At 37.8% G+C, this 26,389-nt stretch overlaps 1 protein-coding gene across 1 annotated transcript in view; it reads left to right on the top strand.

The window, feature by feature from the left end:
* Positions 1-26,389, top strand: part of CACNA1D (calcium voltage-gated channel subunit alpha1 D) — a 184,124-nt gene that overhangs the window by 71,584 nt on the left and 86,151 nt on the right. The window contains 2 exon segments of the mRNA XM_086619049.1: positions 10,694-10,798; positions 23,655-23,823. Coding sequence (XP_086475175.1) covers positions 10,694-10,798; positions 23,655-23,823 — 274 coding nt within the window.

Here is a 26,389-nt window from a genome sequence, read left to right as displayed (position 1 = left end):
ATTGACCTGGTAAAATATAATCAGTGTCAGATATTCAAGTGGTTTTGGAATCTGTCTTAACCAACATTTATACAATTAAATTGTAGATCTGTATTCTTTCCATCTGTAGGACAAGAAATTACCCATTTTCAAGCTGAAATTACTTGCTGAGGACAAGAGAAATAACAGTTTATATGTTTTAATTCTATCCCTGGAGTAAGCTGAGGTAGATTTAGCAATTGCTGGCTAAAAATGGGAAAAGGTTTTATTTTAATTGCAAGTTGTGAAAACATTAGTATACCAGATTGTAATAAAAATGTCCAAAGAATCTAAGGAAAATGTTTTAGCTAGAGGTGCATGGGGTTTGTGGGTTGCTTTTTACTTAAAAATCTGTTGATGATACACAGACTGGATGAGCTCTATACAAAACATGAACAAGTAAAACCAAAACCACAGATACTAGAAACTGCACAGAATTCTGATTTCCATTTGGTCACTGTGTGAACAGTAGAATTAACTCTGTAGGTTTATCTCGCTAACAGGTGTAATCTGAGTGGGTGAAATACGTGCAATATTTTGCATCGTGTTATGCGGCATTCTGTTAGCGAGAATGGCAGCTGAAAATGACAACTTCCAACAACACCCACTAGCACAGCATGTTGTCACCTGGTTAACAACAGTAAACTCCACTTAAAATTCTCCAAGCATCAGTAATGATTTTCTCTTGTGCATATCTATTATAGATTGAAGACTTGATCCCGTTACTGCTAGGCACCCTTCAGATCCTGGTGACTCGTGTGGATATCCTGCTGCTCACTAGTTGCATCTGAATCCCATATGTCCTATTATTTTTTAGAGTGTTTTCATCCGGCTACTTTTCTCTCTCTGACTTACGTGTAACTCGCTGGATAGCATGTTTTACGTGTTTCATGCACAAAAAAGTGACTCCTCAGTGCCGAATGCTAGACTTGACTATAGAGGTTAAGGGGTAGTGTCCTTGTTTTCACCAGCCACTGCAGCATATGTGTTGCCAAATTGTGTAATAGGTTTGGGGCTGCACATCTGTACCTCTCCTCCATTTCTATCACGACTGTGTTTATTCCCAGTCACAGTCCTTTCCGTTTGCTCTCTAGCCCTAGCTGAAGGCTTATGCTGTTAGTTTGGATCCCAGTACAGTTCTTGTTATTGGCAAAGTGGCAGCCTCTGTGTGCCCAAGCTTTTAATGCTCTGGCTCACATCTAAAGCTGAGAGCATAGTATTCTTTACCTCATTTTTGGTTTATTCTAGCAAGCACTAAAGAATTAAGAAATCTGAGCATGCATTTGCATATCTGGCTCTGGATTTTCTTCCATGTCTTTCAAACTTCTAGATTTATAGTCTATTAATGGCAAATGTGCATTTTGTCAATTGCTTTTTATTTTTAGCTGTTTCACTTGATACGTAGGAACACACATAATGAGCAGTGGTACTTGCCAGTAAACCCCTCAATTTTCCCATGAGTACCAAAATTATCATGTTTAATTCTTCTTATTTTCACCATAGTGAAGTTATCTTGAGTTACTACACTTGAATAATCTACACTGACGCTACTGTAACTTGAATGAGAGGTGGGCAGGGCCTCTGGGAAACAAACTACTGTGTGATGGGTTGCCAGAACAGTTGATTCGATGCGGGGAGCAGCTGTATTAGTGGCTACTGAATTTCACTAAGTCAACTTTATGGACAGACGTTGCCTTACTAGCTCAAATATTAACAGCTCCTCAGTTCTCTGACACCTAGCTAGCACTATTCAGATTGATCTTGGAGATTTTTGAGATTGAAGCACTCAAGCTGAAATTGCTGAATAATGATAGATTGATGTCTTATATGGTTTTGCCTGTTAATACACCTACTGATATGTTAAAAAGATATTCTTTCAGGGATTCATGTTTAAAATACATTATTCATGACCTGTAATGTCTAAGCAACCTAAAATATATCTAAAACTTGCATAAGGTTTAAGGAAAGGGGTGTCAGTTTTTTTAACATACCCTTTACTAACACATCAACTTCTTAAACTGTGCCTTTACTACTGTTTGATAGCAACATGTTATCATCAGAAGAATACTTGATTCATAATTCCTCTGCTTTTATAACAAGAAAAGTGCACTTAGAAATCTGTTTCTTACTTTAGAAATGAAGCTTTACGTGTGCCAATATACTCCGTGAAGGGTCTTAGACCGTTTGAAGAAAATCGATGATTTCTGTAACATAGTCTGTTTAGGCTGCGCTGGCCTTTTGCATATGACTAGCATGCAAGTGGCTACACAGCTGTTGCGTTAATGTTACTGGAAGTAACATATCGAGATGGAAAAGACTGTATCAGGATTTCTTTGAATGTATTTCCATAACCAAGTACAAGAGCTGTGGCTTCCTCACTAGCTTTCCAGTAGTACAAGATGACTTAATTGAGCATAAACTAAAAGGTAGAAAATCATTAGATATTTGTTTTCTAACTGAATGAGAATTTGAAAGAATGAATATAACTCCCAGGTGAACCTGTGTGTAGAAAAGAAAATAAATACAATAATAAACCAAAGCAATCTATTGATTTTTCAGAATGTCAATCAGATGATCAGGAACTCTGATAATCTTCTCATCATGCCACTTTTTATAATGTTCCTAGTTCAAGAATCTTGAAGGACAGCCTGCTCAGAAGTATTATAAGGGGATACAATGTACTTGAAACCAGCTGATGTGCAGCAAAGACTTTTCCTAACCACAAGCAAATATTTTTCAAATATATCTCACAAGGAAACCCTTGGCTCAGGCACAAAATGTATTATCAGTCCATAAACAAAAAGTTGCAAAGTGTTTGAAGTATTAGCAAAACTGTCATCAGAGTGCTGAGCAGGAATCTCTAAAAAATTCTTTTTAAAAAATGTGACCAACAGTCAAATTAGCCAAATACTCTAGAACTTTGAAATGAATTATTTAATAAACCAATGGGAAACTACTACTTTGGGTGATTTAAGTCACATTACAGCTGCAGAAGTGGAAGACATGTCTTGCATCCAAACAATACTTGTCAGCAATGAATTTCAGCTTACAGTCTGAGAGAAGTCAAAAAGATACTTGACAGCTTTTTTCCTTTTGTACATCAGCAAACAATTAAAAATTGTGAGGGAATATGCTAGAAGAATTCTAGAAAATATTTCTGCCTTTGTGTGTTCTGTACTAAGGATAGCTTAATGCTCTTCTCAGACCCACTCACAGGTCATCTAAGGGAGACTCTTCAGTGAAACAAGGCAGCTCATCCCAAAGGCACTGATGTGCTGGATGCACAGTGCACCCGGCCTTTGGACTAATAGCCCAAAATTTAACGCATGATATCCAGCTGGAGAAAGAGTGATAGAAATTTTGGATGACAGTATTAATATACTGCATAAATCATGCTTAGGAGCCAGGATTTTTTGAATTGTGTGTTAATTACTTGAATCCTATTTCACGTTAAGATCTAGCTTAACCCCCTGACCTTTTAGGTAATGATTTGGACTAATTACTTTTTTATATCCTCTAGATATAAAAGCTCCAAATCAACCAATTTTAGATCACAAAGAGACAAGATTTAAACTGCCAATAAATTAAAAACCTCAGAAAGAAGAAAGAATTATCAAATTCAGACTTGCAAACATACCAAGCCAAGGAATATACATATTAAAAGTTGAATTAGCATTGAAAAGGATGATTGTATAAAACAATTTTTTTCAAATGAGCATCTTAACACAAAGAACCCAGCTGAAGAGGATTTTAAACTACCTCACAGGGAAATATCTTTCCCATGACCTGAACTTGATTAGCTTTGACAAGATATCTAGTGTCTTAGGTGACTGCTGACCTGCACTGCAGTCAAAGCGTGGAACTAATTTCTTGTCATAGGTCATTGCAAATACTCAAAAGAACATACTATTTCTCCCCAGAAAGTTTAAATAAAATGGACAAAAACTGGACTAGAAGTAAGCTAGACTTTAGGTAGTGCTAAGAACTCCGCTAGTTGAATAGCTAGAGTTTGTTCCAAAACTTTGCTACCAGAAGCAAACAATGCTTTTAAAGTCATCCTAGTTCCCAGACTGTCCCAGGATAAGAGTTTAGTAGGTATGTTCAGATCTACCTTGAGAAATCGATAAATTTCTTATGTGAAATTAGTTTGGGCAATATAGATAAATAGGTAGAAGCACTAACAAATTGTTAATCCTAAGTTAACATGCTGCAACCAATGAAGGAAGGACTCGAACACTTCCATTTTATTATACTTGAAATAGAGAGTTAAATCTGTCAGAGTCCTCCCACAATCTAATAGAATACCTTCTCTGGGTTACTACTTGTAGAGGCAGTACTCTTCATTTTGTTACGATAGTGTCCCTCTGCTTTGCAGATTCAACCTGCTTAGCTACTTGAAAAAGAGAAAATAATGTCTTAGCAGTCACATTTGACATCTAGGCTTCCTTGGAACAATTATTTGATTATATTTTTTCCCTAGTTAAAGAGAGTAAGCTGATTAATGAAATGCCACTAACAGTAATTAGCTAAAATAGCATTAGACGCAAAATAAATATGAATGGAAAAAAAAGACCTCCATCTGACTAATTTCTATTCAATACTAGAAAAAAATTTATAAGCAATCAGCTTGGAAGAATAAATGCTTTATGTGACTACCTAAATAATACACTTCATTAGCTAACAATGGATAAAAATAACACAAGGTAGAAGCTGAGATCTGTTCAGATCAAAGCAAATTAATGAAACTGAGGCACTGTTTTACAAGTTGAGGTTTAACTTGAGACGGTCACTTCTATGTGTCCTATATGCAACTTCATAGCATGGCTTACATACAGAAGATGGGGGCCAAATTTAGAGATGATTAGGTAATTATGAGGCTCTCTAGGTACCGTATCAATTTTTCACTTCTTCAAGGGATATATTTCTCTTTAGCCTACCTTAATGCCCTAGCCATGAAACGTTGATTTTCCAGTTGTTGCTGAGCTGAAATGCTTAACAAAGCAGTAGTCTCTGAGCTCACATCCTACCGGTGTATTTCTTGACTCGTTTCTGTGTGGGCAATATAACAAACTGAGTCTGGGCAACCAGGAGAATGCCAGGGAAATCTGTGCTTTGATTCCAGAACCCAGAGAAGACTGAAGATAAAATTACATGCTTTTACAAGCCAGCCTGGAGTCTACTATGCTTCAAGCACAGCCTGTTTTAAGTCAGCTTTAAGTTGTCTCCACTTTAGCCTAGAATATCCCAGGAAACAACCTTTGAAGCTAGAAGGCTTTGAAAAGCTGTCTGCATGCTCTAAAATGAGTAGAATAAATAATCTGTGATCTGAGGTTTTGTGAACCTACATTGTGTGCTTCAAAGAATGCAGGATTAGTCCCATTTCACAAAATACTGTTTTCTGAAGGATTTTTACACCTGTCAGGACACTGAGTTTGTCAGCGTTAATAATTTTTAAGATGATTAGGTGTATTACATGTAACAATAAATAAACCCACCGGTTATGTGTCTATTGGAATGTTATAAGAAGAAAAAGGTGAAATTGAAGCCTAAAGGAAACTAAGAAACGTAAGAAATTAAACGAGTTTGAAACATTGTGGCAAATAATTAAAAATAGGTTTCGGCATCAGCTCATTATATCTGTAACAGTACAAACGCAGAATTAGTGGCGTTACTGCATTGCTTTATCATTATTCCCAGTTAGAGCTTATACTGATACATGCAAAGAGCTTGCAACAATTTTCGGTAAAACCAGTACCAGGCGTACAGAAAAGTAAGACCTGATCTGCATTCAAATGCATATGAGGCTTCTACTCTCAATTACCACAGATAGGGATAAATGAGACATTTTAATGATTTCTAATTGATGAAATTGGAGTGTGCCATCTGCTGCTGTGTAATACTAATGGTTATGTCTGCTGTAAATTTAGCTTTCTCCCTGTTTCACTTTAGAGTCTTGGCCTCTGATCGTTTACACTGCATTGTAATGATAGTTGGCTCCAACTACAGCACAGTGAACAAATAATTCACTCCAAATGCCAGATGATGGCAGTTTCAGACTGTACCAAGTTTGCCCTGTCAGCTCAAGATAATTCTTTAAGACTTTGCAGTCATACATTCACAAACATATACACGTAAATATAAAGAGCCAAATGTACAAATTAGTTATTCTCCACCAATTTACCTTGCATAGAATAACTTATCTCTAGATCTGGTAGCATCAGACCTTTTACAAGGACTTTTGAACTGTTAGTTACTGCGTCACTCATGAAAGGGATCAGAAGAGCTTCAGAGTGCAATTCAAAATTCTTTTCAAAGCTGTTTCAAAATCACAATCTAATTTAACATCTATATGAAGGCAGTGGAAGTGCCAGAGCATAGCCAAAAGCAGCATCTCTGGTGAACGCACATTTTTAAACTCTTGTCTGAGTAGTACACATCTCCTGTTACGGTGAAACAAATTAAGTGATATGAAAAATACTTTGTATCAGCCATCATCTTATCTGTCGTCTGGTTGACGTGATGGACAAACTAATTAGAACTGAAATCCAATCAGTAAGACTAGATCCTGGAAAAAGGCACAAAGAAGGGCAAGAAGGATGGTACTTGGGCTGTCTTCGCATTGAGCGTTACAGATGCTAAAAGCTTCATGGACTCAAAAAGAAATGGGACAAGTCCATTGAGAGCCATTGAATGACACCTTTGGTGTAGTATATCCCTGAGCCACAGAGGGTGGGAGTCTTGCAAGACTTTTTGCTGAGGATTTGAGATGTGATATCTCCTAGATTTCTTGGTGTTACTTTAGCATAATTCAGGGGCTTTTATTGTTTGTTTCTTAGTTGCAACTTCCAATGCATCCGGAATTTTTGTCTTCAGAACTTTTATTCTGCACTTTGGGTATGAAGTCAGCATTAATCCTTTCAACTGAAAGTACCTTGTTTCCGAGGATGGAGAGTTTCCAGTGCTCATATATTAACACGTTCTGCCTCAATTTTAATCAGAAGGCAAACTGACTCCTTTAATCTTTTTTTAATTGAAAGTTATGGAAAATGCCACTTGGCATGCATGAAATGTGCAGCGAAGTTTTATAAAAGGAAAGGACTTCTTTTTATACTTTCATCTCTGGTATTAATGTAATCAGAAATATTACTTCATGAATAGGAAATACGATGTATATTGAATAGAGTTTAATTGTCTCTAGAACTAAATGGTAAATTCCTGAGTAGATGCAGTTTCAGGCTGTTGCTTTAAGGAATTCATCATAGAATAGTGCCAATGTTCTACTAGTTTAAGGGTTCTTGAGTAAGGAATGCTTTTGAATTAGTTCAGCATCTGCCCAAACCAAAGCATTTCTTCTAGCACTGGTTAGCTGCAGTTTCCAATTTTTACATCACAAGGCATTAGTCCTAGATAGATTAGCCTAAAACATTGGGCTCAAAATCAAACTGCATAAATAAGAAGAAATTTTTGATATGTTATGCACTATAAAGTGAATGAAGGAAATGCTAATGAGAGTTACCTATGCTGCTAGAGCCTTTATGACAGAGCATGGAAGTTTCAGCTTTGCTTCTGGGTTGCTAAGTTAGCGCAATGCCTGGCTTCTTGAGTATGTTCTCTTCGTGAGTCAAAGAGTGTATCAGGTTGGATTGCAGTGATTCCCAGAGTTCTTTTTTCTCAAAGTAAAGTTGCAAATATTAATCTTTCAGGTTTTTCAAAAAGATTTGTAGCAGGAAATATTGGCATCAACACCAGATGAATTTATGCCTTCACTCTGAAGTCTGGTGACTTGCAAACAACTGTTTGCTGATGGTACAGTTTGGTGAGATGCAAAACGCTTTCATGTGTATTTGAAATTTAACCAAAATGTTTGCTCCTAGCAGCTATTGTTAGAAAAACACTTTGCCTGTATCATATGATTCATTTCTATGAATCAAACTCAATTTTAAAGTAATGAATATGCGTTTTAAAAAAAACATTGAGTAAATTTCATTCCTAAACCTTAAGGCCAGATGCCTCCAATTGAAAGAAGGTACAAACACTGGGACAAAACAGAAATTCAGTCTGGGCAGTAAGGTATTTTACTAAATACCTGAGTGTCTTCAATTGTTAAGACTTCTCAAATATAGGGACTTGCTCTGAGGGAATGGGCATGCATGATGAAAAACAACAAACAAACCACAGTTGATCTCCTCAGCATAGGCACCCGAGATGCCGAGTATTGCTGAACGTCTTGCACAGAGACCGAAGTATAAGTAGGTCAGTGTAATGGCAGCGTTATGAAAGACTTAATTTTCCATATGAATATACTGTTGCAGCATTGGACTATGGAAACTTGGGATATTTAAAATTGAAGGTAATGATTCCAGCCTTTCTGAATGGCTGTAACCCTTCTCCATTTTAATTTCTCCAAAATATAGTTTTAGTGAAATTAAAATGAAAAAATCCAAATAAAATATATATTTTGCAGTTTCCTTTTTTATTCTTAACAAGTCTCTGTAATTTTAAGTTACTTTTCAGTACCTCAGTTCAATTACGAAAGCATTTTAAAAGATGATACATAGAGAGATTATTTTAAAGGATGCATGAAGAAGTTCTGTAAACTAATATTCTTGGTTACTTCGGAAGTTTGTTTACTTTAGTTAGTATAAAGTGGCATTATTACAGATCACACTGAAGAAAAGTGCCTATGGGCCTTAACCTGCAAAGACTTAATGCGTGTGGCCTATATCTGACCATCTGGAGGGCCACCTTGCAGAAACTGAGATTAAGATACATTTTTAAAAGACAGAAAAAAAGTAAAATTAAGTAGTACAGTTTGAAGAACATTTATTCCCATGTTTAATATGCCTATTCAACAGAGATGTTAATGATGGGAGTCAAACTTGACTACAGTAGAGCTCGTAGCCTAATCACAAATTTCAGAATCAACAAACACAACAGCATTCACAGAAGAGGAAAAAGGTTTTCCCAAGGATTGTTCTACAATACCATATCCAGTCTCAAATGCTCACACAATTTTCATTATCTGCTGAATTTTCGTGGCTAAAAAGCATCTTAAGAAGAATCTAATGCAAGCTTGTCAGTATAAACAAAAAAAGCCAGAATAATTCTTCTCCCACAGAGATGTTTCCAAGAAGTTCCAAGACAGAATTATTTTTGTAACTTACCAAAATGTCTTTTTGCACCTGGATGCTACACACAAAAACAATTTCCCTGTGTTTTAAAATATCTCTTTTTCTGAATAGGCCCTTTTAGATTTCCATGGGTATGTTTAAGTCCATCTTCTCATGGGTATGATGAGCTTGCTAAGAATAGACAGTGGAAAAGGTCTTTATAGAAAAGCTTGTGTGAATCTATAAAGAGTGTATTTAAAGCTCAGTTATTTCAACCATACTTTAAAAAAAAAAAAATCAGTAACAACTTTTTAAGCATTTAACCTTGATCTTGATAATTTCGTTCATAAGTGTTTCTGGAATATTTCCATGTTTCCACTAGGTTTCTAAAATTTGATTTCAGTTTTTCATTTTCATAAAATTGTGTTCATGTTTTTACAGAAATTCATTCTCATTTATTCTTTTTGAATTAATTTTAATGTCTGACTGCATCCAACCGTAGTATTTCAGGAAAAAAAATATTGACATTCTGTGTTACAGAAAAATAATATTGCTTGTATTGTTGAGATACATATTACTGTTTCTTTTCTCAAAGGATCATTCATGTAACTAGGATATATATGAGCTAAAATCCTAATATTTCAATATACTTTGTAAGCATAACTTTAGTGAGATCTGAAATTTAGTTCATGTTCTAGGCATTTAAGAACAGAACTATTGAAGTGCTCCATTTATGTTCGTAATATTTTTTTTATCTGAATACTAGGGTCACTCAGTATTTTGTTTTAGAGCATGTATTAGAAACGCAAAGTGAATGTGGCCAGTGCCTTCTTTCTTGTAATGTTGTGCTTTGAATACTGAAGGAATGCATAAAATGCTATCTCACCTGAATGATTAAATTCTCGTTTTCTCTGACTCTTCATTACTGTTACTATAGTGATCTACTCTATAAGATCATCTTATTTCTTGCAGATGAATGATGCTATGGGATTTGAATTGCCATGGGTGTATTTTGTCAGTCTCGTCATCTTTGGGTCATTTTTCGTACTAAATCTTGTTCTTGGTGTATTGAGCGGGTAAGCATACACCTTTTTTCATCATGAAGGCAGAGTCCTGAATTCAGTTGCCATGAACACACAGGTTACCTTACACAGGTGAGACTTCAGTTGTGATGACAACTTTTAATAAATCTCTATTTCTTCCTACTCTAATTAGAACAGAAACAGTTTTCCGTAGCCATCATAAATAACATACAAATACCAAAATTGGAGTTTAGATGTACCAGCATATGTACTTCATGTCCATACTTGTGGCAAAATTATAAAAAGGACTAATAATTCTCTTGCACTTAAATATTATTTTAATGCATCTTCTAAAGCATCGCATTTTACAATATATTGGGTAAGTAAAGAAATTAACAGATGTTCATTGATTGTATTTTTTTTTTAAGAACTGAATAAGCCATAAACTTTCAGTGTTGAAACCTACGTGATCTGGCAGCTGCAAAAATGACTCTGCTGTTTAATGAATGACTGAATCATAACTTATTTCCTTACATTTTACAGGTAAATGATGCAATAGGATGTGAATGGCCATGGATCTATTTTGTTAGTCTTATCATCCTTGGCTCATTTTTCGTACTTAACCTGGTTCTTGGTGTACTTAGTGGGGTAAGCAGTTGAGGTTAACATTGTGTATGCTACTGCTACTTGTAAGATGGCCTCTGCATTTACTCAAGCTTCTCAGTGATGGCTTTTTTGCATGCACTTGAGATTCTTATGTCATCCTACCAGTGTTTGCTCTTTTGATTGAACTGTGTGATTCTAGTGCCTGTATCTGTCTGACATCACGTTCACCATGCTTGCCAAAATATTCATTAAACAAGGCACTAATCTCCTTATTCTATAATATTCCAGCAGGGAGGAACATCATTTGCACACAGAGATGGGTGGTGCACCTGCGCAGATATTCTCTCCTATAGTTATAGACAAGTGTCCTTTTGTAAAAGCTCAGCTTTGCTTTTGCTCAAATATCCGTGAAGTAATTGAAGTGTTACTTGTGTTTACCAGTCATGTTGCAAAATATTTCTCATGGATGCTTCAAGATGTGTCTTACACAAAGAGTATGGCTAGGTTACCTTGACACGAAGTGTTTAGTGCTTCCTGTATTGTAGAGCTGTGTACTGCTGTGGACAACCTGCACCAGCAAGATGATATATTATCAATAATCAAGTATCAATTTAATATACTTACCAGTGGGAGGTTGTCACAGCTTTTGTTGGTTTATGTACTCCAGGCTTCAGCCAAGATCTAAAGTGGGTCAGTTGTAGCGGTATAATGTGGTTTAAAACTGTAGTGTTTTGCAAAGCTTTCTTCTTACAAAGCTCCTTTACTGAGGTTACAACTCCACTTCCTTAGCCATTTCCTGGTTTCTAACACGCTTGAGCTTAGGAAACTCAGTTTATGGTAAAGATATTTTCTGATAATTAAAGAAAAGATCCTGCTAACATTTGACTACTAAAAGAAAATAGTTATAATTGTATGCATTAGCTTTTAGTTATACAACAAGTGATATCGTTCTGGCGATCTTAGGCAAGCAGTGCCATCCTTGTTAGCCGACAGAAAAATTTTTCTCGCGTAGAAAGCAGCCTGACACCGTAGTTGGTGGCGTCATCAGACTGCTGATTGTGTGCACAGCCCCATTTACAGCTTTGCCACGTGGTGCATTAGATTTGAAAAGAATTATCATGCTTTATTATATTCCTGGAAATCAGGCAATAAAACAAAATTTCCAGTTGCTGATATGATAACTATGTTACAAGAGTGTTTTTATCTGATAAGTGGTTTACAATGTGTTTTTTGAATTATAAGTCATTTATCTGTGATAGATTGCTGTTGCACACAGGAAACCAGGGAACGCATTGTTTTCCCTTCCTGTAGAATCACTTTACCAAAGCAGATATTTTAAAGCAAAGAGATAGTGCTAAAACCACGTTGCTTGTTGCTGATTTTTAAATTTAATCTCTTCCTTCAAGACGTACCCTGTATCTTTATACAGTCGTGTTGGCTTTGTTTTATTCAGGGACAAATGTGTAAATTGTTGCAAAACTAAGGGCCTAGCTCTCACGTCACAGCCATGTCAGACAAATAAAATGAGAAGGAGCAGGACAGATAAACTAGGATAGTGTAATTAATTTCTTCTTTTGATACTGTTACCTAACGTTGCTGTGTGACTAGCCTTCCAACTGAAATCATTAGAGGATTAGGTTTTCACAGCTCCTTTCCCCGACACTTATGAAGAAGGACATAAGCAACAATTAGTTTTCTTCCTGTTGTGTGAAGGTATGCTGTGGTAACAGTTAACTAAATATTTCCCTATTCTCTTGCATGGCTTGAATTGTTACTGTTTTGAGATTTTTCTGTTTTTAAAAATAAGTTGTGGGGAAAGCAATGCCAGGTTTGGTATTTTGTTGCACGTGTTCATTTCTTCTACTGAAGACTTGGAGATTTAGAGACACCCTCACAGCTTAGCCTTACATTTGATTTAATACATTTAAAATAAGATTTACAACAATTTTACAAGATTAAAAATAGATTACAACATTACGATACGTATGATATTTGTTGGAATATGGAGTTGTTCTTAGCTGCTGTTACAATACAGGAGAACAGGCATCCCCTTGGCCTTGAGTTCCATCCTACAGACAAGAAGTTACCACTGATTTCTAGGTATTACTTAATCTGTAGAACTCTAATGCTCTTTAGAGCCCTTGCTGGCTTGCCTTTGATTTCCAGCGAACAGAAATGGCAGTGCCAAGTGGGATGTGAACTCTCCTTAAATTCATAAATCACTTCATTCTTAAATTTATTTTCTGCCATAGTGCCACTAACTGCAGTGTCACTTGAGTGTTCAGGGTGCTTGATGAGTGGTTTGAATCCATGCTTGCCCTGAATACGTGAAAGAGCCTTTCCTAACCTTCCAATTTTTGGTTTTTTTTTTTGTGCTGAAGAAAATTATAGTAGTGAACTGAGATGTGCTATATAAATAGCATCAATGATGGCACTGAGAGCAGAAGGAGAGAGGAAAAGAGAGTATTCCTAAAAGATACCTATCGTACCAAACTAATGTTTGGTACGTAAGTGAAGAAAATGTCCTGGCGTACTTGTTTGAAACTCTGACAAGGGCTAGTATGGAACACTGTTACACTAATTTATTTTGATCACTACATGCCATTTGTGTAAAAAAGTATTTTTCACATATTTTCTATTTAGACCTACCTATCTAAATTTTGTGGGTAAAAATGATGTACTAGTAAAATCCTATGGATGTGTTTGTATTCCTTAGTAGAAAGGTAATTTTCATTCTGAGCCAGGCATTGAATATGTAACACATGCATTCTCTTTTTTATTTAGAAGTTATTAACTTTTATGTTTTATGCTCTTCAAACTATAGCATGAAACTTGGTTTATGATAAATCCACAAAGAAAGTTAAATTTTACTAAACCAACCAAACTTCAAGAATCCAAAAATTATGCCAACTTCCTTGAAAAGCATGGCTTTGCATACAGATTTGGAAGTGGAATCTGAATGCCTAATACACCTTTTCTGTATTGAAAGTGTTACTTCTTGTAATAGCAGGTGTGATGTGCACATTTAAATCTAGCTGCTATTTTGATCTGTTTGCGGTTTAAAATATTCATCATCCTCTTTGCACTCCTTTGTACTCTGTGACCATCTGTCCTTTTGTATTTCTGTAATGCCTCTTGTGCACTGCATGTTTGGTGTGTGTTTAGATACTGTACAAATGGATGAGAAATGATGATTTGGGAGATCTTTGTTTTACATCTAGCCATTTCTGAAGGTGAGTATTTCCTGGTGATCCATGTCAGTTTTGCCTGCTGAAGGTGCCACTCTTAAAACAGGGTTCATATTTTTAATAGCAGATGTGTAATTAAGAGAAATAATGTGTGTGTGTGTGTAATCTGCATGTGGTAAGTATTTCAATTTCTGCATGGAAGCTGACTGTGGAGATTTTTTTCCTAAATATTCCCTTGAATAGCAAGGATGCAGAGAGTTCATAGGTTAATTCAGCTTTTCAAAATACTGTGTTTTAGTCTGTTAGACACTACATAATGTGTAGTATTCACATTATTCTCAAAGTGAGTTCTCGATTGGAGAGCTATTTCAGTTTGCAGGACTCTACAGGAAAAGGCATTCTAGAGAACGACTCCAGGTCGTTTTAGACCTGGTCAGGTTTTAGAAAATGGCTCCAGATCCAGCTCAGACTCTAGGTCCATCTCAGAAAATTATGGAGCCAGCTTTAAAAAGACACTAGAAATGGTTCCAGCTTCACCAATGACCTGTACAATTGTCCTAGACCCAGCTGTAGGGATGCTCTCCAGAAATGGGCTCTACATTCAGCTCTAGAAAGGAATTGTGAGAGAAACACCTCTGGAGCAGCTCTAGGAAAGGCCTTTACAAAGACTTCCAGAAAGCTCTATGGGAAAAGGCTCCAGAACATGTTCTAAATCATCTCCAGTAAATGCCTGGGCAATTGAACCTAGGTCCGGCTCTGGAAAAGACCTAAGACATGATGCTAGTCCCAGTCTGGGAAGGGGCTCTAAAATTGGCCCAAGATCTATTTCTGGAAGTGCTCTGGAAATGGCTCCAGAGCCACTGTAGATGTGGCTCTAGGAAGGGCTGTAGTGATGGCTCTTGGTCCAACTTCAACAGAGGGCTCTGAAGAAGGCTGTAGGCTCTGGCCTGAGAGCAGACTTGACAAACAGCTCCTCCATAAACATATTGGAAAAATTGGCTCTGGACCCAGCTCGAGAAATGTATCTGGAAATGTGTTGTAAGAGTGGTTCAAAACACATGCATGTTTTAATTTCTTTCAGCACAGTAAATTTCTTAGGAATCTAGCTGGACACCTACCAGCTGATCTTTCACAATAAGACTGCATTTTTTATGATTCTATGATTTTTTAATTCTTTCAATATTATTCGAAGCAAAATGCTTGCAGCTCCTGGGAAAGCTGCTGGAGATGTGTTCAGATACTTTTGCGTTTTCATTATCTTGGGCTGATCTGTGTTTTGATCATTCACATTACAAATTTTAAGTTCTATGTAGCTCTAATTGTTTTAACTCCTAGAAATCACAGGGTGATCATGACATGGTCACACTCTTTTGATTGCTATGTATTTGAGCCAGCAGCAGGGAGTGGGTTCAGTCTGTAAGAGATACCAGAGCAGCTATTTTTCCTTTGTAAAAATTCCTCTTATTATGATGCAAGGATTAGACAGTGTGTCTTTGGGGAAGTTTCACACTTGATGGAGTAGCACAGAAAATGCCAGTGAGGAGCTGCCCAGCAATTCTAGCTTTGTGAAGGGTGGTGAACTGCTTCAGGAGTTTGCTTTTACATGTAGCTTTGGTTACACACCATGTGTGTAACAAGCATTAACTGGACCTGTCTTCTCCAAAGTCATGAAATACTAGGCACAGAAATGGGGAGCTGAGGACAGGCCTCCTCCAAATATTCCAGGATAAAGACTAGGGCAGATCTTGACTACTGGGGCACGAGACAGTGAGCTGAAATTAGAAAGTTAAGTTAGAAATTACAAAGTTACGGTTATTAGAAAGTTAATAAATAGAGCTAAACCTTAAAAAAGTAAGGGAATTGAGAGGTACTCATCCACCCTGGAAGAACCATTGTGTTGAAAATTAAAATAAATATGCCAGTAATTCAGCATGCATTAAACTGTTTTACTATGATCAGAGAAAATAGTAGATTATAAAACTTCATGACTTATTTATCAAAAGGCATAGCTTTTGATGATGCATGATAATCTATACCTCAAGATAGTCCTTATCATTAGGGGATGGATGGTTTCCGCTGATGGCATTTTCTGCTCAAGGCATGAGTATTTCCTTGGGTAGCAATAGGAACAAATAAGACCTTTCATACACAATTTAATAAATCTCCGTAAATTGAATTTATTGCCTTAAAGTACACCACAGCATAAGCTTTGACATGTCCTTACATCCATCCATCCTACATACGAGTCTTGTGGGTTACTAAGAGAATGTTATTTTCCATTTCTTCCACACAGTAGTATTCGCAACGTATGTACATAGTGCTTCTAAAAGCTAAGGGTACGTACTCATTTATGCTGATCTCACAGCAGTATCTGTCAATTAGTGTTATATAAAATACGTTGGCACAGATCAGCTTATACATCTAAGAACTGTTGTCTGCTGTATATATGGAAAAAATCATAGAAAAAGACACTTGAATAATGATGCATCAAATAGGAAACGCAGTGAACTGTCATCCGTAGTCTTTCAGCAAAAGGGAAATTAACTGGTTTTTGACAGTTTTCCTTTTCACAACAGAGGAAAAGCTTAGTAAAAAAAAACCAAACATGAGATATGGATAAAAAAATTTAACTCCCTCATATAGATAAACAGGATATACATTCAAAAGAGGAGAGGGACTTCAGCTCTCAATCTCAGCGAGTTATGAGCTAAAGCAGGTTCTTTTGATTGCTGGTAAAAATAAATCTCCAACACAAATAGATATAAAATGAGGAAATATTATCCTTGACTGATCAATCAAATATACTAACAATAGCAAATCAGCAAATACTTTCAGCTGTATGCAGCAGTAACGCTAACCAGCTGCTTTGGACAGAAACACAAAACTCAATGTGACTAGTTCAGCACTCTTGAATAAGAGCTTGAAGGGAACTGGTTTTATTTCAGTCCTATTTGAACTTATCACACCAAACCTTCTTAGGGGTTAGTCCTGTGAGATGCTTGCTGATGAGCTCCTGCCAGGTAACAACATCAGTTTCAAAAAAGTGTGTTGACAGTGCGCATCACGATGGTGGGGTGAATGCGCCCTGGAGTATGGTCCTACCCTTGGTACTGCCAGTTCTTCCTCTAAGAAATCCAGTGTGTCCTGAGCAAAACAGGTCTCTACTTAAGACAGAAAGAGCACATCTTGTTATGCGGATGTAATAACAGTCCAAAACATCAGATCTCAGTTTTGTTGCTCTACCAAATTGTTTCCTAGCTTTCTGTTCCCACAAATGAGCCCGTTGCATTCATGTGCACTTTGGCACAATAATGCTTTACAGGTCCTCTGCTACTCAGAGGTTGTGCTGGAGCTGTTGAATATACATTTTGTCAATTGCTAATGAACTATATAGAAATAACTATGGGTAGATAATAACAATTTGCATTTCCCTGTCAAGAACCCAGTGCTCCTTGCTCAAGGAAAATTCCTGCAAGAATTTTTTGTGCTGCAGAAATAATTCTACAGCGTTCAGCAATGAGTTTTTATTATTTATAAAAGGGGTATCAATGATGTATACAAATCTCCAGTAATTAAAGTTGTGATGTTACTTAACCTCTTTTATGTCTCTACATCTGTTACACATTACACCCAGCTGTGAGCTGCTGTCTGTGCTTATCTGCACAGTTTAAGCAGTTTGAGTTTTCTGATTTGATTCTGCTCGTTTGCTGGTTGGTATGGTTACCACTGTGTGAAACCTCCTCTGTGTATCTGATGGCCAACACTGTACTCCTGTGAGTACATTTGTGTTACTGTGTGGCTGTTCTCTGTGAGTAAACGAGAGCCTCGGGTGTCTGGGTGGTACATACAGCATTAGCAGAACACTTTCCACGTACCAGACCTGTGTACACCAAGTTGTGTACTGCGGTAGAAAAATTCTCTCTTACTGAGTTTGCAGTGGCACAAAAGGGCAGTAATATGGCCAACGAGGAATTAGTGTCCTGGTTTATGCTTAGACATCAAAAGCAACTGTTTATTTCCTATCCTCAATGTGTAGTGATGCACAGGAGATACAGCAACACTCATGTTGCTGCACAAGCTCCCGTATGAGAAGTGTATAGCCTTTAGCATGGAAGAACTTTCAGCTGATAGGAGGCCAGCATAGGAGTCTCTTTAGTTATTACGTCTGTGAATTACAGAGAGAAGGGTCAGTACACCAGATACTCACATGTGAACAAATTGTCATCTTAGGAGTTTTGGTTAATATGACTGCCTCAAATTAAGGTGTGAGAACCGGAGAGCTGTAATTGAGTCCCAGCAGGTGCTCCCTGCTGCCACCTCCACCCAGTTGCACCAAGCCATTCCCAACTGATGCATAGCAGCAGGAGTTATTTCACTCTGTTGAAGAAAGAAAACCTAGCATGAAAATTATTACCCCAGACTATCGAAGCATGAACTCAAACCTGCATTTTATATGCTTCTGCCTCAACAATCATTGATGGTGTTATGCCTAAACAGAGAACTGAGATCATCTTTCTGCAAGGAGACAAGGAATTTTGAGCAATAGAAATAAAACTTGCATTTTATATAGTAGGTTAGTTATCACTAAAAATAAGTTAGATTATGTAGGTGAGTCTCCATATTATGCTTTACTTTGCAAGTAATGTCTCCTTTCTGCTGCAGGTGCAATTGACCGAGTTATTTACACTATGGCTGCAATTTGAAGCTTTACTCGATTTACTGGATATTGTCATATGCTGCAATTTTTAGTCATGTTTAACTAGATCAGAATCAGGATGACTAGGGCTGAGTTGTCTGATTTATTTGCATTTGCAGTGAAATAAAAACTGAATTGCCTCCATGTAGGTAGCAATAAACTGTTTTGAAGAAAAGATATTTTTGAAGGCAAACAGGTAATTATACAAGGTGTTACACAAGTTATGTAGGTCTGCTTATAAGATTCTTCAGAAGCAGAGATTTGCAAAAAGCTCTTTCTAGCCCTGCTAGCCTCAAGTCTTAATTTTGGAGCATACATACTATCCTTTAAAATATGAGACAGTAGTAGTGAGCTTGGCTTTTTCTTGTTGAAATTTGGACAAAAACATGTTCATTGAGTCTTATGCTTTATGAAAAGTACTTAAATCAGTTTTATTTTTAAACTGAAATTTTGCAGGCAATAGGCCTGATTCTCATTTCACATATGCTGGTTTCAAATCAGAGTAGTTCCTCCAGACTTTTCAGTTTGCAGCTTGAGTGGAGACTGATTTAAGTCACGTTTTAGTGGAGAGACCCTTACGAATGCCAGCACAGTCCCAACAGCCCTTTGAATACATTTTTTGTCAGTTTAGTCAATGAACAAACCCCACCCCCCCAGCTGTACACTTTCAAATGCCAGATCCAGGTTGCTTTATCAAACCAGAATGAAATATGTATTTTGAAGTTAGCTCTTAGCACAGGCGTTTGTGAAACCAAATATTTGCAGAGCCTAAGTCTACTTGCCACGATTAATGTGCCACTTCCTAAGCCTGTCGGCTTCATAGACTTCTGAACTCAGCACTGGGTTGATGACAGGGAGGCCAGTTCAGGGCATTTGTCTAACCAGGTCAGTACCTATGCTGCCTACATAGCCAAAAGCTTTTGCTTTCTGCTCTGGACCCAGACTGTGCTCTCCATAGCCATGAAATGCTGCAAAAGCAGCTGTCTTACTCCTCCTTCCAGATCAGCTGATGTCTATGTATTTTTGTCTAAATATTCCAATATCTTGTCTAAATGTCTATGTCAGAAACTTTGAAGAGCCAATGTCTCTCCCTCATCTCACCCTCTTCATCTTTTTTCAAATAAATTCTTGTTTCTTAGAAAAAAGTGCCTTTGTTCTGCTAACAGGAAACTCATTACATTCCAATTACATTTAATTCCGTTTCCTTATTCATGATTTCAGTAAAAGGAATATGTACATATGTGTGTCTGAGGGATGTCGCTTCATTGTGACTGTGATAGAAAAACATACCATGGAGCCAGATTCCTTCTTCCCCTAAAGAAAATGCAGTCTTCTCAGGTGTTATACTTCCTTACAAGCAGACTTTAAAATAAAAGTAAAGCTTTTAGATATCGTAGAAATTAAGCACCATTGTATCTCCCCCTACTGATAAATTGCAGCAGCATTTACCAAGACAATGTCTGACTTCTGGGGAGTATTAAAGGGGAAGGTCATAGTCAGCTGTGTGTGTGAAAAACCTGTGTTTAATTCTTCTCTGTGTGCAGCCATTTTAATGTAAGTCAAAGTTAAAAAGTGATTCAGTCATGGGTGAAGTGCTGTTGAAAGTATCAGCCCTGCCAACGGTTTCATTTTTAAATGATTTCTCGCACTTCGCTCCATGTAATAACAGCAGCTTTCGTTTTGCTGTACCCACACAGATCACACATCCTTCACCCTAAGGAAAAACGCCTCAAGGGCTCAACTGAACACAACACGAATACTTAGGAAAGCTAGCGAGGCTTGTTGCTTCTGATTTCATACCTATGCCACAATAGGCCTTTTTTTCAAAAATACTGCCTATGGAATGAGAGTCACGAGTATGTTGCCTCAATCGGAGGTAAAGAACAGTCTCTCTGAGAGGAGCTTAAACACAGCCTTCCGTAACCCAAACAATTTATTATAGGCTTCTGACATCATCTGCCAAAACAATGAAACCTTTTTGTTTTGTTTTGTTTTTTAAAATGCTGCTATGCTTCAGAGAGATCTGTTGAGCTCTCTCTTTCATGAGCATTTTTCTGAAGAGATGGCCTTTTGGAGGACCTTGTCCTTGGATGCTAGGTGAAGGGTAGCAAATGCAAAGCAAGCGCTGCATTCTTCAGCTTCGTTACAGTGCCATCAGATGGAACAGGGTGATCTCTACATGCCAAACCAAATTTTTGTTGAATTAAGTCCTCAACTGTAAAAAGCGTAGTGCCTACCTCTTAGATTTTTGTAAGCTTTTTAGCGTTGACAACATAATATTAAAAAAAAATAAATCTGTATGGTTGCATGTGAAAAGCTTAACTCTCAAATTTACTAATGTCGAAGGAAGGGTTTAGTGTTTAAAGATGTGTTTGAAGGCTGCAGATAAAACAATAAAAAAAAGAGAGGTTCTATCTTTGCAATTTCAAATGAATCACATCTGCCACTGAACTGAAATACTATCTTGAAAAATTATGAGATTTTTCTATTTTTCTGTTATTCTGCTATGTATTGTTAGCAGGGTGACATTATATTGGTAATTGTGTTCACTTTGTTAAAATATTTTGCAAGTCTTACACTAATTTCCTATTTTTTTAATGTGGAAAAGGATATTATGAGTACTTTAATGAATTTTCCCTTGAGAGTGTATTAGTTAGGGAACATTTTCAAGTGAAAAGTCACAATAAATAAAGAGCAAATTTAAACTGCAAATTCATAGTAAAAGAAATTACTGTAGCCGTTTTTAGGTTTAATTTCAGCCCTATTGTGAGATTAATAATTCAGAACAAGCTAATTTTAAATACTGAATCGATACATAGTTACAATACAGTTCAAAAGATGCTTGTCTACTGCTAATCATACATATTGATACTCAGATAAATCGGAAATGTTTGATCCTTCTAGTGAAGGGAGTTATGCTTTTGGAGCTGTGTATCACACCAAATGTTGTAATAATGTTGGCGTGTGAAATGGTGCAGTGCAGAATTTATTTGGTAATTGTCTTGAGTGCATATCATTAAGGGAATCATAGATTCATGGCATAATTCAGGTTGGAAGAGACCTCAGTGGGCCATTTTATCCAGCCTCCTTCTCAAAGAGCAGGACTTAATTATTTTAATTATCATTCTGTGATAATTTAGGGATTGACTCAAAACTAAACTAGACAGACAGTCAAATACCTTGTCTGAGACTGGGGCAGTGAGACCAAGGATTCAGTTTATATAAGGATGCGTTTCCCATCTGTAAGAACAGGATTTCTAGGTGCTGTTACGAAGAGCAAAAGGACCAAACATCCGTGTCTGAAACAGCACAGGTGTCTATGCATGATGTAATTAAGAGTGCACTTATTAGTGGAATTCTTTGAACCATGCTGTCGTGGTTTTTGGACTGAGGGTCGAGACAAAAAAAAGGGAGCACCACCAAACATGGTCTCGGGCAAAACATGACTCAGGCTTTCTTCATAAAACAAAAACAATTTATTAACAGTTACTAAACAAAAGACAAAAGGGAACGAAACCGGTTACTTGAGAGGAGAAAGAGAAACAAGGCCCGATCTTAAAACAACACCTCCCCACCCCCTATTTTCCTTTCGTTCCTGGCTCTGTCTTCCCCCCAGCGGCGCAGGGAGACAGGGAATGGGGAGTACAGGTCAGTTCATCCATGTTGTTCACTGCCGCTCCTTTCTTAAAGGAGGAGGAGCCTTTACACCATTTTTCCCTTGCTTCGGTGGATCCCCTACTCACAAAGAAAAAGTCCCCAAACTTTTCCAAAGTAAGTCCTGCCCGCAGGATTGCAATCCTCCCCATGGATCGCACCAGTTCGGGCTTTACCAGTCTCGGCCTCTTAGGGAGCTGCTGCCACTCGCGTCGGCGTGGGTCGTCCCCACGGTCTCCAGATGCCTCCACGACCTCGTCGTGCATTCCATGCCCCATTATCAACAGTACCTGGTCGCGCATCCCCTGCTCCACGACCTCTCCTGGGCTCAGGCATCTCCTTCCCGACGTGGGTTTCTCCACAGGCCACGAGTGGGTCGCTGCTCCGCCGAGTACACCCTGGCTGCAGGGGGGCCGCCTGCCATCTCACACCGATTTGCAAGGGAAGCCTCAGCTCCAGCACACCTCCTCCTGCTCCATCTTGCTGACCCGGTCGTTGTGGTTGTTTTCTCTTAGATATTAATCCTCTCTGGGGAAGCTCGGCCGGTGGGCACCCCGGGAGTGGGGCGCTTACCGAGTCCCCCATGCGGCTCCCCCGGCGCCATCTTGAGCACATGGCGCCGGCCCGGGCCCGAGCGGCCGCTCGGCCGGGAGCCGGGAGCGAGGGCAGCGCCCTCCTGCTCTCTCCTCGCTCCTGAGCAAAAAAGCCTTTCCCGCCCCTTTGTCCCAACTTAAATAGGGCCATTCGCAGAGGCGCCGCCTTGGCTCAACCTCCCCGGGGGGGCATGGGACTCAGATCTGGTGGCACAGGGAGCAAATCCCCTCCCCTGCCACCAGAACACCCCCCCACACATCAAACTATCACACATGCGCTGAAATTACTATGTTTGGACAAGGCCATAAATGGTGGCTGGAAGAGGAAGGATTTTAGAACTGGCTGCCAGAATTTCCTGTTCACTGAAACTAATACTCACCTCTGAAATTACTTATTACTGCAAGTCAATTTCTCTTCATAGCTATTAGATAAACTGATTTTAAAATCTATATAGAAAAGCATATAACTAAAGGGGGGGGGGGGGTTTTGGGGCACAACACTCTTCTGATGTGGGAAGAGTTAAGAATACTGCTTAATTTTTGATTAAATCATAAAACGCTCTGAAAGTTTTATGTAATATTATAGGGATTTGCCATGACTTCTTTGTACCACTGTCTTGTTCTCAAAGAAGCTCTCACATCTTCGGTGTAGTTTGTTCAGTTCGTTTTTCTATGTTAGTGTTATTCTGCAATGTCAAGACCTAGGTCAAAACGCCTGGGAGTTTGACAATCAGTATTTTTTTCTGCTTTATCTGAATTCGATAGAGAATTTTCCAAGGAAAGAGGAAAAAGCCAAGGCCAGAGGGGACTTTCAGAAACTACGTGAAAAGCAGCAGCTTGAAGAAGATCTAAAGGGATATTTAGACTGGATTACACAGGCAGAAGACATTGATCCAGAGAATGATGAAGAGGTTGATGAAGAAGGCAAGCGGAACAGTATGTGTCCTTTACTGTATATTACTTCTGTGTGAGACAGTTTGACTGCTTTTAAGGGTGTTTTACTGGGGTGAATGCAGCCTATCTGGTGTCGCTTTCTGATTTCCAGTTTACAAAAGTGTTCGTTAGCAGAGCAATCGTGTCGGTTAACGTAGTGATACTTAGTCATGGAAGATAATTCAGAATCTTACAATGACATGTGCAAATCATTGTCTCCACTCAATTGCTACCGAGATTTAAAAACTTTGCTTTATTTGTGTTCTGTAAAAAGTTAGTGCATACAAGCTGCGTGCCGCTCAGTAGAATCCTAAGTCCTTAGTCAAGAAGAATATGTGTTTGCCTGTAGGGTGTGTGCAGTTGGAATCACGATACAAAAAGCTTAGAAGATAGGGCCAAAACTACAGTCAATAAATAATCTTGTGCTAATAGTGAAGATTTTTTTGAGTTCAAAGTATGGAAATGACGTTCTGGATCTTTCTTTCTGATATTCAAGGAAAAAAAAAATCTTTTTTACTAGATGTATTAACTGTGTGTAAAATAAATGAAATCTTGTGGGATTTTTGTTTGACACCAAGAAATATAATTACCACTTACAGTGTATTATTCAACAGTATTGTATAGCATGTTATGGGAGAGAGAACTTGTGCTGTGGCAGCCCTCCAGTGCTGCTGACCTGAGTCCTAATGCAAAGGAACAAGTTAATTTCATGATATTGCAACAATCATAAAGTTATAATTGATTTTTCTATGTCAGAAATTTTGAGTAACAGTGGTATTTTAATGTTACAATTTAGTAGAGGTCATTTTAGCCTCTTAGCCATGTTTACATAGTAGTGGTTAAAATTTTTATAAGAACTTTTAGTGCTGTAAATAAATGAGAACATGGATTCAGAATGTGGTTTATGGTTTAATGCTAAACATAAGATTGAAGTCCAAATTTCAGTATATATGCTAACACTAAATAGCACCTTATTATTCATGTGATACTCTGAAAGTCATGATATTTATTCATTTCGATACCGTATGAAAATGTATCTACAAGTGGTTTGTCAAAGGCAACTCAGAATATTATCTTCTGTGTTGAAATAATACATTTTTACTGTTCTTTTTCTTTTAGTGCTGCTAGTTTATTGTAAACTGTTCCTTTAAACCACAGTACTTTTCAGAAGTAGTAAATAGTGAAAATTATGTGGTTTGATATTGAGGTATCTATTTTTAAACTTATCTCCATAATGCATGTAGTTAAGATTTTAAAAATCTTTATATTTTTTAGTTCAGAATTTTATTAGTTGTTTAGTTTGCAATAAAAGCAGTAGATGAATCTGGAAGGAAACAAGACAATTTTATGAGAGGCTGGAAAGCAATTTGTGGATTGATGTTGATGCCAGCATCACCCAGAAAGGAATAATTAATGTTTGTATGCAAATCTGTAGTACAACTAGAGTTTTTATCTAGAGCAGAGCAAAAAAGCCAGAGTTCACTATACTCGATTATTGCTACTAATGTTGTGTGAAGGAATATATAAACTGTGGGTTTGAGTATCAGTATAAAACTCTAAGACCGTGGAGTAAAGATTGCACATTTTATGGAGTAAATACACTTTGTACAAGACTGCCATGCAGAATTGTAAAGTGATGACATGGAGCGTTGGACAGCCATGCTGTCAGCTATGGTGCTGATGGACTTGGTTTGCAAGTCTGCAGGTGAAATCCCAGGAAGTTTTTGTATCCTGTTCACATTGCATGTTTGTTACTATGCTGCAAAAGAACCATATGCTTAAGCAACCTCTAAGTCATGTAGGGCTTTCATGAATCAAAAAGACTTGTTTGCATAGTTGGTGAGTTTGAGAGAGCTTTTGTCTGTCAGCTGTTAACTTAGATATAGTTTTTAGGGTAAGTTAAGGGGTTGGTGGAGATTTGCAGAGTGAAATAGGAGAAGGAAAATAATTAAAAGAACTTCAAAGCAATCCCCAGAATTTAATTTCAGGCATGCATATGAATTTTGACTGGAAATTTCCAGCAAATGGCTAGTCTCCTAGCACTCCCCTGGTTTTGTGCACGTGTGCTTAAATGTGTGGCTTGGAATTTAGTTTTTGATATCAACTGTAACAGGGTGTAAAGGAGGAAGGGTTGCTGAATTGCTCCGCCTTCTTGCATTCAGGACGTGTTCTGCTGCGTATCGCATTGCACAGGGAGGTGTGATAAGACACAACACAAGCTCTCTGTCCAGTTATTACGTTGGAAGTTTTTGGGTTAGGAGCATAGTTATGGTAATGAGCTACCTGTTTGGAAGTCAGGTGAAATTTAACTACTTATCACCAGGTTAATAATCTTGAGTAGTAAGCTTAGGAAATAAATTTAGTCCAAATATACTGGTGATGTGTTTCTAGAACCGTCTTTGAAGCATAAGGTAGGTCCCAAGATAGGCAGAATAATCATTTGCAGGCTTCTAGGCAGCTATGTACCTACTTTGAATACCTAAACTTCTGGGGGATCAAGATTACTGCTGGCGTATGGTGATGGAAGATCACCATAATGCTCTTCAACGATGTGGAATAGCTCTGGGTT

The sequence above is a fragment of the Tauraco erythrolophus genome, chromosome 12, assembly GCF_009769465.1.
Source record: "Tauraco erythrolophus isolate bTauEry1 chromosome 12, bTauEry1.pri, whole genome shotgun sequence".
Lineage (NCBI taxonomy): Eukaryota > Metazoa > Chordata > Aves > Musophagiformes > Musophagidae > Tauraco > Tauraco erythrolophus.
Note: the sequence above shows the minus strand (reverse complement) of the source record. Positions and strands in the feature narration are given on the sequence as shown.